The 12,525-nt window shown below is 55.4% G+C and overlaps 1 protein-coding gene across 5 annotated transcripts in view; it reads right to left on the bottom strand.

Annotated features, from left to right (window-relative positions):
- RNF220 (ring finger protein 220) overlaps positions 1 to 12,525 on the bottom strand; it is a 244,075-nt gene that overhangs the window by 4,849 nt on the left and 226,701 nt on the right. For 3 of the 5 annotated variants that reach the window (XM_072649192.1, XM_072649194.1, XM_072649195.1), the window contains 6 exons: positions 6,729 to 6,825; positions 6,202 to 6,288; positions 6,010 to 6,065; positions 5,445 to 5,526; positions 1,118 to 1,226; positions 896 to 970 (listed from right to left, as the gene is read on the bottom strand). In XM_072649192.1, the coding sequence (XP_072505293.1) occupies positions 896 to 970; positions 1,118 to 1,226; positions 5,445 to 5,526; positions 6,010 to 6,065; positions 6,202 to 6,288; positions 6,729 to 6,825 (506 nt within the window). Of the gene's footprint in view, positions 1 to 895; positions 971 to 1,117; positions 1,227 to 5,444; positions 5,530 to 6,009; positions 6,066 to 6,201; positions 6,289 to 6,728; positions 6,826 to 12,525 lie in introns of all 5 variants that reach the window. The other 2 variants (XM_072649191.1, XM_072649193.1) reach the window with 1 other exon arrangement.

Genomic DNA, 12,525 nt, shown 5'->3' with positions numbered 1-12,525 from the left:
TTTATGGGGGGTGGTGGTGGGAAGGAGCCAAGAGATGGGATTGGGCACAGGAATACACGTGGCAGGAAATGAGATTGAGGGCCTAAGCACTGAGCTCATCCCTTTCTAGGACAGAAGGGAAGGGAAGGCACTTTGAGGAGATCCAGAACATCCAGCTGAGGGAAACAGAGGGAGTACACAGTGGAAAGATGGCCAGGTGAAATCTAGGGTGCTTGAGTTAGCTCTGGGAGCCACTGGGTTTAAGGACAATGACTACTTGGAGAGGGTCCAGAGAAAGATGATCGAAGACTGGGGAGGAGGGGGGTTAGAAGAGAGCTGGCCAAGTACAGGACGGGTTGACATGTGGGAGAGGGGCCCCAGGGTGAGAGGCCTGAGCTCCCATTCCTCTCAGAGTTTCTGAGATACTTCAGAAGCTTTCTTTCCAACTTAAGAGTCTTTGGGGCCTTGTGATCTTTTATAGATGGGAACAGAGGCTCGGAGAAGCTAAATGGGTGGAAATGCTGGCTTTGTGAATCTGGAAGCTTGCAGAGAAAGCCTGGCTTGGAAGCCAGGTCTTTAGGAGGCTTCATCATTGATTCTGACTGACCCATGGCACATCTCTCCCCTCTCCCTTTTGAGTCTCATCTCATCTATCAGATGTGAGGATTAGACAACACAGTCTTTGGGGCTCTGTGTTCCAGGGTCAGTGATCAAGGGTGGGAAGGAGGGCAGCCCACTGCAGCTGCTCAGGCCATGGCTTCCCTTCAGTCAGTGACCCCTGCCTTGTGGCTATGGAGCCAGTCTTCGCAGGGCCTATCCGCAGCACAGGGGCCAGCCAGGAATCCCGGGGGGGTGGTGGTGGTGGGGGGAAGCTGAGGGGAATGGCTGCTGCCATTCTCTCCACTTCATTTCTTACCAGGGTCCGTAGCCAGCACTCCTCACAGTGCACGTGCCAACACTGGATCGATGTCAGAGGCATTGTGTAGGAGTCCTGGAGGGTGAGAAAAGAGAGTTATTACTCTTGTGCCTGGCTCTCCCCACCAGCACCCAGTCTGAGCATGGCACTACCAGATGGAGGCACCTATCCCTTCCCATCATCCAACCCTTCTGACTGATCCTGGGCAGACAGGCCTCTCACCATGCAGATGAGACATTTGTATCGATCCCCACGGGACAGCTGCCGCTCCAGCTCCCGAACACGGGCCTTCAGGGCCTCAAACGTGGTCACAGCGGAGTCCTCTGTGATCCTGTAACAGGGACAGGGTGAGGCACTGGCATAGTCAGAAAGTGTTGCCAGAACCCCTTTTCCCCACACAGAGATCCTCTCCAGCTCTGGCCCCTGGGCAGGCCTAAACCCAGGGGGGGATAGATGGTAGAAGCTTTGAAGCCCAGATTACATTCCCCTACCTCCCTGGCACTGTGGAAACTGTTGGCAGCTGAGCTACCTCTTGGGTTAAGGGGACTAGGTGGAACTGCTGGGCTGGCCAATGAAAGGATGGATGGATGGATGGTAGGCTGGAGCTTGGGGTCTCACTGGCTGGGAAATGCCTGCCCACCTACACTATTGATTCAGTTATTATCACTTCTGTAGGAGAGGCAGACAGGTAGTCAAGCTCTCATTTATTCCCAGGTTTGGGGGTCCCTGCCCTTACTGGGATGCCCACAGGCTAAGTCCACATTCTTCCCAAATTGTAACCACTCCAAAGAAGGAGACCATCCATTCCTTGCAATCAGCCTTCAGGGATGGGAAAGGCATCCTCTCGACCTCCAAACACCTGCCTGGCTCAACCAGAAACTCACTCTGGTCCCTAAAGACCCTTGTGTTTATGGGTTCACCCCCTTATGCTTCTCCTTACATTGATTGACACATGACCTAGGCTTGTGTCACAGGGTCAGCCCCACTTGGGTCCCTACCCCACAGGGAGGTCCTGGAAGCCTGCCTTCTGATTATAGCCTCTTCCATCCCCTCCAACACCCAGGCCCCATCAGTTCCTCAGTCTAGAAAGAAGAGCCCTCTGGCCCAGGGGAGAAAGGGGTGGCTAAGCTCAGGCCAAGGGTCTTGTGGCTCTTTCCAGAGAAGATGCGGCCACTGGGCAGGAGAGCAGATACTCTAACAGGCCTGGGTGATACTGTCACTGCTCACTGGTGCACATGGAAGGGCTCCTTGGGGCTACAAAAGCTGCTGTGCAGCAGGGCTGAGCCTTGGTGGAGAGCTCCAGGCTCATGGGCCCAGCCCAGGAAGGAGTCTGCCTCTGCAGCCCCAGCTGGGGTCGCCCCTCTGCGGCTGGGGGCCAATGACAGTGTAATTAAACTGCTCATTGCTCCCATGTAAATAACAGGATCTGACATGGGATTTGTAATTTAAAATGTTAATGATGCTATTTATCCCCAGATTTTGCCCAGGGAGAGAGAAGCAGTCCCATAAATCCTTTGGCCTGTCCTCGGGAGGTGGCAGGTCCTCCCAGCAACGTTTCCCCCTCTACCCTTCCCCCCCACCCCCAGCCCCACCTCTGGGTCCAAGGCAAGGCCCTATGAGCCTGGATTCTCACCTACTGGCCAGGGGCATGGTAAGCATATGGGTCCACTCCCATGGGGTCCCAGGAGGGAAAGCCTAGCTGCAGGTGAAGGGCAATGGGGCCACGGAGTTGAGAACAAGACAGCTGTTTGCTGGGCAGACAGAACGTGAGCCCTGGAGCCTGAGTGGGGGAGCTAGGAGCCTCAGGGGTTGTGCTCTCCCTAGGCTCACTTCTCCTCACACCCCCATCCCCCAGAGGGAGCAGGATGAAGGGATTTCTTGTGTTTCCTGAGTTCTCTCTGGGCACTGTCGATTACTGAGCAGGGACCCTGCAGGCACAAGTCTCCAAATAGCTCAGCTAGGGACTTTGGAGGCCACTATTTGTCCCTCCCAGATATCTTCCTGACTCCACTGGCAAGGTTGAATTTCAGCCTGGGCTGGCTTGTTTCTCCTACAGTAGAGAGCTAACAGTGCCCCCAAGAGAACAAGTGTCTATAGAGCCCTGCTTGTCAGATAGAGCTGGGGCTGCTCCCAGTCTGGAGAAAGGGCACGTGATGCCCTACACTCCATGCCCCAGTCTCCAGGCAGTAATGCGGGGGGAGGATTGACCAACCTGGGCCACTAGTCTCCCCAATAGAGGTTCCATTATTACCACATCCCTTTGTTAGACTTCCATCTCCTCTCCCACTGGCCAGTGTAGCTGCCAGGCCTAGATTCCCTCAGCTTGCCAATACCAGCACTGCATCTGCCTCAGCGGCTGCAGTCCCTCTTTACAGCTGTTAAGTCAGACCTGTCCCATTTAAGAGACTAGCAAAACTGAGCCCTGAATTGAGGGCACTCAAGGGTCAGGAGATGTGGAAGCTGATTTTGAAGATCTGCTCTAGGATCGAGTGAGGGTCAAAGAGGCCAAGGGAAGAGCATGACCCAGCAAGAGGGAGGTGGGGACCCCCCCTGCCCCACTGCTCTGGCTTACCGCAAGCTGGAGCTGGGTGTCTGTCAAGAGGCTCGCTCCTTCCCTTCCCCTCCCTCCCTCCTCCTCTCCCCTGGGCTGGCTCAGAGCATGGAGCTCGGAGCTGGTTTCTACGGGAACCATGTGAGCAGGATCTCAAAAGGAGGCCCTGGTAGCAGGGCTGGGATGGAGCTGTGCCCACACCTGGCCCCTGGGGCGCCTTCTCTGCTGAAACACCAGCTGTGCTCAGTGCCCCTAGCCCCCAGGGAGGTGGTGGGACCAACGCTTTGTCAAACTGCCATTTCGGAAGAGAGGAAAAAGCCAAACCCGAAGCAGCATCTTCTGCTCTCAAACCTTCTTAACCCAACGAGCGTTTCGCCCGCTGAAGCATGCCCGGCATGAAGTGTTCTCCAAAGGAGATAATTACAAGCGGATTGAATGCTTGGTGGCAGCAGCGGCCGACTCAAATCCCAGGCTTCACACACTTCCCTTGCCCACTGGGGCCCCACTGCCTATTATGTGCGACACTTTGCCAGGCGAGGAGCATGGAAATCAAGACTTGTTTTATAAAACATTCCCCCCACCCCATCCCGCACAGGCAGAGACACCACATGTATGCATGCACACCCACCCACACCGGCCCCCATCTCGGCCAGCCTGGTCCTCTCCAAGCCCTGACAGTCTAGGCCTGGCCGCACAGGACAGCCAGTGGCCCCTGGGCCCACCTCCTTCCCTGATTAATGATGTTGTCTTCCTGATTTATGACCAGCTCCTCCAGATTAGAGTTCGCTCCCCTCCCCCGACCCCTCCCCAGCCCCCATTCGGAAGGCACAACCACACTCGGCTGGAAATATTAGAGAATTATTAAATAAACATTCATACGTCATGTCTCTTCCCATCCTGAGCTCATCGGCGGCCTGGTCGGCCGCACGGGCCTGTTTGCCTTGCCGCTGACACGGAGCAGCTGGAGTGATTCATGGAGAGGCTGGCTAAAACGTTTCATGTCATATATCATGCTAGCAGCGCTCTCTGCCCCGACCGAGATAAACTGATCAACCACAACGGGCTGGAATGAATTTATGACAACAGAAAATTGAGGAAAACAAATGGGAGGTGACCCAGTGGGCCAGGAAGCCAGACTCGCACGCTGGCCTGCAATCTACTTTGGTGGCAGGAAGCAAAATTGAACATTGGCCCTCGGAATTAAGATGCTGCCTTTTCCCCCCACATGACCCTGGCTCCCACGTGGGGGCTGGACTCAGGCAGCACCTCTGGGGCAAGGAGAGGGCACCCAAGCCACCTGCAGCCTCCCCGGAGCTGCCCTCAAGAGCCACAAAGACCCTGCCAACTGGGGCTGCAGCTGTCCTCCAGACCCTTGGGGTGAAACCTACTTCCTAAAGCAGCGGGGTTGGTGCACTGCTCCAGGGCGCCAAGCTGTAAGCCAGAGCCAGAGCCAGAGCTTTGGCTGTCCTCTTCCCTCAACCTGTGCCCTGCTTAGGCAGCTCTCTGAAAACAGGACAGAAGCCTGTTACTCAGGCCCCAAAACCACCGCTGATGGGAGGATTGGGGGGCACTAACAAGATGCTCCCCTGACCTACACTGGCCACAACACCAAGGCCAAAAAATTCTAGCTACGAATGCTGAAGCCCAACGGTTCTGCCTCAACTTGCCGCGAGCAACACCCGGGACAAGAAAAATGAAACCAATTTAGCTCCCGATTAAGAAACAGAAACTGGAGATGAATCAGCTGCTATGGCTGGGCTGGGCTGCCATATATCACAGCTCAGCGGCGGGGCTCTCGGGCAGGCGCTCCCAGGCTCTCCAGGCCGGGCCCGCTTATCAATTCAGCATCCAGGCAGTCATAGACAGCTTGCCTGCCCTTCACTCAGTCCCATCCTTCTCCTGCCCTCCCTACTTGCTGCCACCCACAGGCTCAGTCCGAGGAGGCGCCTCTGTGTCAGGGAAGGGCCCCTTTCCCTCCCCAGGCCCCCAGACACTCACTTTTCAATGTCACTGTTCTTGCATGTCTTCTGCATGGCCACCTCCTGTTTGCTGCTCTCACCATTACTTGTGGAGGGCATCTCTGCTGGAGAAGGAGAAACTTAGCCCCATGCCTGGCCCTGGATGTTCCCAATCAGGGCTATGGAGGGGCTGCTCCCATGAGATCAGATGGAGGACAGACAGCCTCATCCCCAGAGCAGGGGTGCTAGCTGCTGGACAGCTCCTGACCAGATTGGATAGGAATCCTGGCCCTGGCCCAAGGGTTAGAGGAAAAGCAGGAAGCCAGGTCCTCAGAGCAGAGGGTGGCTTCCCTGGTAGGGCTGGCACTAATTCTTTCCTTCTGAGGCCTCTGCTCAGGTACCCTTTTGTACTGCCTCAGCCACAGTTCCCAGGGTGAGGGGCCGACACAAGAGAGTAGCAGGTGATGGATGCGCTGGGGGGCCCATGGGGAGTGCTACACAGCAGGGGACAAGGCAGTCAATGTCCTTGTGTCCTTCCCCCTGCCAGCAGGACCAGGGCTAGGCTCAGCTGTTAAGGCTGCCCCTCCTCCAAGTTCAAGACTCACCATCGCTGGCCCACTTAGAGAACTCTGGTGTTATCCGAGTACTGGGTGTGCCGCCACTGAAACAGAAGAGGGGAGCAGTGAGGCCTTTGGGTGGGGGAGTAGGGAGAGACACTGATGGGAGTTGCCCCAGCAAGTGTTCCACATGGCTTCCACAAGGAGGCAGTAGCCCCCCCCCCATGCCTATGTACTTACTTCAGCACGGCCCCCCTGAGGGCCTCTCTCTCTTTGGCTTCACCTGGCTCCTCACCAGTACATGGGATGACATCAGCCTCAGTGTATCTGGACGTAAGTTAAGGTAAATACTGCCCGGCAGATGTTTCACTGGCCTCTCAGTACCTCCAAATCAGCCTGGCCAGAGCCAGCATTTAAGTCAGAACACGCCAGTCCCAGGATCACATTAGCTGAGTGAAGAGGCTCCCAAATGATGGGTGGGAAGTGACTGGGGCAGCGGGGTCTCTCCAAGCAATGTAAGGCTGCAGCCTTAAGGTGGAGAAAACTGGCTCTGCTCACCAAGACCAAGCCTTGGCTCACGGGGAAGGCTTTGAGGAAGGGGCTCCCCAAGCCCTTCGAGTGAGGATTCCTTTTGGGTGGGGCTGTGGCTGCTGGGCTTCCCCTGGGGCCCCTAGCTAGGTAAACAACAAGGACCACGTACAGGGCCACCCAATGGATCAAGGGCAGCCAGTGTGCTCTGCCCTTCCCAAATGTGCCCCAGAGGATACTGGGGCTTCCCGTACTCCAAGGTATCATCTCCATCTACATCCAGGTCAGCATCACTGTCTGGATTCTCTTTGCCACTGCACATGATGAAGCCAGAACCTGTGGGGAGACAGATACCAGGGCATGAGAAAGGCAAGTCACTTACCGTGTACACGCATGTTGGAATCAGGGCTGAACTTGAGTCTTAAGTGACCCTTGACAGACTCCCAAGAGGCCCAACTCCTCCGGCCTGGCAATCAAGGCCCCCTGATCAATGATGCTCCCATGGGCCTTTGCCCAGCCACCAGAGTCCAGCTCTGTAATCTCCCCTATGGCGCAGCACCCAGAGTATAGTGCAGCCCACTAGTTCCGGCCCTGGCCTTGCTTCCAAATAGGGCCCTGAGAGGTAAAACTCAGGAAGGATTCTGAGAACCTATGAAGAGAAGAGATAACAGGATAGACAGCCCAAGGCCCTCCCAGGCCTTCATTGCAATGTCTCACTATCAGCTCAAATCCTGCATACTCACTGGCCAACCTACCCCCATTCTGCAGACGGAGGTGCTGACTTTCTGAAGGCCAAATGGGTGCTTCAGGCTCTCCTTCCCTCACACCTGAGAGCGCCGTGGGCCACCTTGCCTGGAGGGCAGATCTGAACAGGTTGCGCCCAATAGGGATGCCCTGCTCTGCCACAGCTGGGGTCACCATGACCCCAGGGGCCCAGCTTCTTGGTTCTGCCTCAAGGTCTCTGCCAGCAAAATCACCAAGCAGCTGCTCAAATATTTGGTGTCTGAACTGCCTGCCATTAATTATTCATCCTGCCTCATTCAGACCAGATTCCTGGACAAGAGCAGTCACACATTGGTAGGGAGAATGGCCCCAGTGGGATACATGCTCACACCTGCTCCTTCCCTTCTTCCCAAGTGCCTGGGCCCCATGCTCCTGAAGGACACTGGCCCATGATGGCCTTGCTACATAGGCAGCCAGGGTCTTCTGGTTCCACAACACACCATCAGGAGGGAAAGGCTCTAGGCCATGCCATGCCCCTTGCTGGCTGCAGCACCAAGCTTTCATAGACCCTCTGTCCTAGGGAGGCCACTGGGCACTTTTCACTGTCCACCCACCCTCAGAGAAATGAGTCTTCAAAGAATCAAGATATATACAATGGGCAGATGTCCAACAAAGTTTTGTTGAATGAATGTTTACATAATGCAGGTCTCTGGGCTACTCTAGAGATCAGATTACCTGTGGTCCTTTAGGGAGGGAGGGAGGAGGGCAGGTGTCTTCACCCCACTCCCATTCTGAAAAAAGCTAATGGGCAGCTGGCAGCCATTTCCATGGGTCCTGTGGCTGGCCAGGTGTGCTCTGAGAAGCAATTTCGGCTTCACCAGTGAGTGGCACCTCCATAAACCCACTGACAGTTTGGGAGACAAACTCCCCCATCAATCAGGATATACCTATCAGGATGGCTGCAGCCCCCCCAGCCCCCAGCACTGTGTACACACAGCTTTCTGGGGGCTGCTGGCCCGACGCTCACCAAATCAAGTTATTCCTGCTTCTGCCAGGGGCTGCGGAAGCCGAGGGCCACCTTCAGTGAGTGACGAGTGATGAGGTCAACTTCATATCCTCCTGGCGGCTGTTCGCCTGCCGCTGCCCGCTCAGGCGGGGTTAGAGGGGTCTCAGCTTCTTGGAAACGATTTAAAATAAATACCCCAAAGGTGTTTAAGAGCCCCAAATCATTAACAAACTCCGCCTCGCCTTTCAAGCCCCCCATGGCCTCTCCTTTCCTGAAACCTGTAAACAAAGCTGTAGAAGCAGCTGGCCTATGGTCCACCTCCAGTTCTCCTGATGGTACAAGAGCTAGTTTGAGGGGGGTGCACACACTCTCTGCTGCTCTGCTCTTACCTGGATGGCTCAGAGAGGCCAGGGTGGCCTTCTCAGGGCTGTGTGAGCCTGAGCCCCAGCTTCTCTTGCTCAGACAGTGAGCTTCAAAGCTTTAGAAAGATTGTTAGACCTAAGTCAGAGACTCCTGTTCAAACCCCAATTCTGCTACCAATGACCTGGGCAACCCTGGTCAAGTCCTTTAGGCCCTCGGGGCCTCAGCTACCTCCTCTGTAAAATGAGTGGGACAGATGAAAATCTCTCAGGTCTAGGATCACATGATCGCTGAGCTTGGCCTTCCGTGAGACAGTCCATGGGCTAGTGCTTGAGGCTGACAGATGGCATTCCCCCCACCCTCCAGGGGACGGTGCCCCCCTCTATCTCCCCAAACATTTTGACAAAATCCTGCCAAGTCTATATGCACCCTGCTCCCTGGCCTGTTAAACTTTATTTTCTTAATGAAATGTCACTTGCTGACTTCTCATAGCATCCCAATAAAAAGAAATGGTCGTAAAGTCATTTTATGCGGATTCCCCAGACGGCCCCCTGGCCTGGAAAGGTCCTGAATCTTCTTTTTACACTCAGCTGTTGAAATATTCCAAAGTAGCATTTGTAGACAAGATGGCCTAGGAAGCAATCTTAGCCCTGCCATAGGCTCTGCTCTGATGCCTGGCCCAACTACAGAAAGATTGACCACAGCAAGCTCTTTCCCCAAGCTCCAGGAAAGGCTGGCTACGCCCAGACCACAGACTACTCCTTGGGGCATAAAGAAGGGGACCTCTCCCATCTCTGGTAAAGGAGGTGGGAGTGGATGACTGTTCGAATTCCTGCTACCTTGGAATGACTGATCTCTGTGCCCAGGGCTGTTGCTCCATGACTTCTAAAAGCAAGGAGGGAGGATCTTTTTGCTGAGCATGAAAGCCTGGTCAGGTGCTCTGGGGCTCTTCCAGTCTGGGATCTCAACCCAGTGACCCACTAGTAAGAGGCATGGGTGGGTGGGGGGCACCATGGGAGGGCCCAAAAGGCAAGAGAAACCCCAACTGGAGCAGCTTCAGCTTTGAAGCTTGGGAGCTGGGCCCAACCCTGTCATGACAAGATCCTGAAATGAGCACTGAGCTAGGAGAGGGAAGGGTGGGCGCTGAAATGATAACAAGGTCTAAATTTCATAAAATAATCCCCTCTCCTCCAAACTAATTTTTTTCCTGGGCCAGTAAGAAGAAAGTCAGTGTTAATTTAATCAATTGATCAGCATATTGACTGGGAAACCAGAGATGTGTGTGAGCTTGGTGTGGTAATGTCCTGGAATCTGTGACCACAAAAAAGCCCCCATTGATTTCCTCACCTGCTGCACCAAAATGGAGCAGGGGGAGGGCCAGAAGGAGCTGCCCCTCCCTCCCACTGGGTGTGTGTGTGTGAGACAGGATGGGACTGGAGGGGATGAGGCAGGCTGGGGTGTTGGCTACAGACGAATTTCCAGCTGAAATTAGTTACCGATGCCGTTGTGGTGGCTTGTGTAAACGCCATCGATTGGGGTCTGACAGTCCTCAGAGCCGGCCTGGGCGATGCCGGGACAATCAATCGGCCGGCAGTGTCTGTCACCTGCCACTTGGCTGAGCAGTTGACAATGCAATTATCCAGTGTGGAGGCAGGGAGTTGGCGTGTGTCAAACGCAGTTAGCCACTTTCCGGGCACCACTCGATAATGCGTTTCACTGCCTCACTCGCTGGCGCACGTCAGAAAAGACACAGGCAGGAGGCGACGTTTGAGCCTACCGATCCCCCAGCCTCTGCTTCTTTCACTGCCCCTGACTCGACAACTGTGTCACTTGAGCAGTGAGCAGCCACACTCCACACTGGGGCCAGAAGGTCAGAGGGTATGTTCTACTAGAAGAACATACCTCCTCCCCCTCCTCTTCCCAATCCCCAGGTCACTCCTTAGCATCTACAACAAAGGCAGATGCTAGCTGCTTCCAACACCTGCCATCTCCCATGCCAGATAGCAGGGGTGGCAGCCATGGCCTCTGCCACACTGGGTGGAGGGTGGGGAGCCAGGCTGCCACTGCTGCCTCAGAGAAGGCAGGTGCCACATCATCAGGCCCCTCCCCCCAGGCTTGGGCTTCAGGCCTGACAGACCATCTGTCTCACCAGCTTTTCACTCGACGATCCCAGAGTGGCCCTGACATTGTGTTGTCCTCGAGTGAGAGGTGAATGAGGCCTCCCTTGCCTGGCTCCTCCCCTGAGAAGCCGCGTGCTCCCAGGAGCTGTCTCCAGGGTGCAGTGAGAAGATGGCTAGAAGCTGCCCAGGACGGCTCTATTCCCAGACAGACTTTTTTTTCCTTTTCTGCCAAGCTTGGTGATAGGGCTAAGTATAGGCTTCCCAATTCATTGGCTGAAAGCACTCGGGGTCCCAGGCAGGTCCCTTCCATTTCCTGGCCTGTCTCTTGGGAGATCTCTCCATCTCATTGTTCCTGTATCTGGCATCAAGGTGGGGTTGGCCTATCTCTTCTCTTTCTGGTGTGACCTTCACTTTCAGGGAGCTGCAGTCACATGAGCCCACCTCCCAACAGGAGACAAGCCCCCTCTGCATTTCACCCTCTCTGGGTCTGGGCAGCTATGGGGACATGTCCAGGAAGGGAGCCTCGCCCCCTCATTTTAGAGAGGAAGAAACTGAGGCACAGAGTGGGGAAGGAACTGGCCCTAGGTCATCTGGGGAGTCTCCGTCAAGAGCCTCAGGCCTCAATGCCTCTTACTACATGGCACAAGCTTGTCTTTGGTTTCAGGGAAGGCCCTTCAAAGCCTCCCCTTCACCAGTCCTCCCAGCCCCCAAGGAAGCAGAGACGTGGGAGGAGGGCATACTCGCTGGCCTCAAGTTTGGCTGGCACCCCATGACTCCCCCAGGTTCAGAAGTGTTCCCTTCCTTAGGCAGGGTCCAAGGGGATCTTTCTCTAGTCCCCTGGAGTCTTGTGATTCCTCAGATGAGGCCACCTTGAGGCCCTGTGGGATCATGGCTCCATCAGGGCGAACAGGTGGCTGCTGCCTCTGTCCCAAGACCTGCTGTTCCCACACCGGCAGGCGGGTCATTTTCAAGACAACTGACAGGCTCAAAAAGAGAAGTTCCCAGAGGGGAGGGGACAGAGGATGAGCAGGGAGCAGGGTCTGATCCCTAATTCTCCCAGGCTGTCCTCTGCCCCATCAGGTGTCTCTGTCCCTGTCTGTGGCTCACTCTCTCTCTGAAGTCTGTTGGACAGCTTCCTCAAGCTGGCGTTATCACTCCCTCTAACTGGTCTTGGCAGGCAATCTAATTCCTCCTGAAAAGGTCACCGCCATTTTAACTGCCTTTCAATCACATTACGCACGCGGCCGCCAGCCTGGGCTCCCAACTCAAGGCTTGAGGCTCAGCTCATGGTGGGGCGATCGATGCTCTCCATCCCTGAGGACCACGCCCGGGCCCCCCCAGAGCACCCGCCTCTGCGGCAGGCCTTTCATGGGCTGTGGCTGCTCGGGCTCCAGTGGGGTCTCAGAAGGCTCCCCTGTGGCCTGGTGCTATCAGGCTAGGCTCCCTCCCTCGCCTGCTTCTCCACCACTGGTTTTGTGTCTTGCCATTGATCCCTGTGTAAAACAGTGTTTCAAGTGGGCTCGCCTTCTGACTGCACTAAGCTGGTTAAGAGATGACAGCAGCTTGTCAGGGAAAGCGGGTGCGCTTTTCTGTAGATAAAGGAGCCCCCTCCTTTCAAGTCACACACAGACGTGTGCACTCGCTGAATCTTTCAAAGACCAGCCCCTCTTGAGCCCCCCCTTGGGAATTCTTTAAAGGGAGAACCTTATGGAGTAAATATTTGGGGCCAGAAATGCCCAGCTGGTTTGTATTTTTAAGACAACCTCAAAGCGTGCCGTGTAGCAGGCACCCTGGCAAGGCGAGGTGTCCGCAGCACTGCAGGGGAGA

This window comes from Notamacropus eugenii, chromosome 2 (genome assembly GCF_028372415.1).
Source record: "Notamacropus eugenii isolate mMacEug1 chromosome 2, mMacEug1.pri_v2, whole genome shotgun sequence".
In the NCBI taxonomy this organism is placed as follows: domain Eukaryota; kingdom Metazoa; phylum Chordata; class Mammalia; order Diprotodontia; family Macropodidae; genus Notamacropus; species Notamacropus eugenii.
This window is presented reverse-complemented; position numbering and strand designations above follow the sequence as displayed.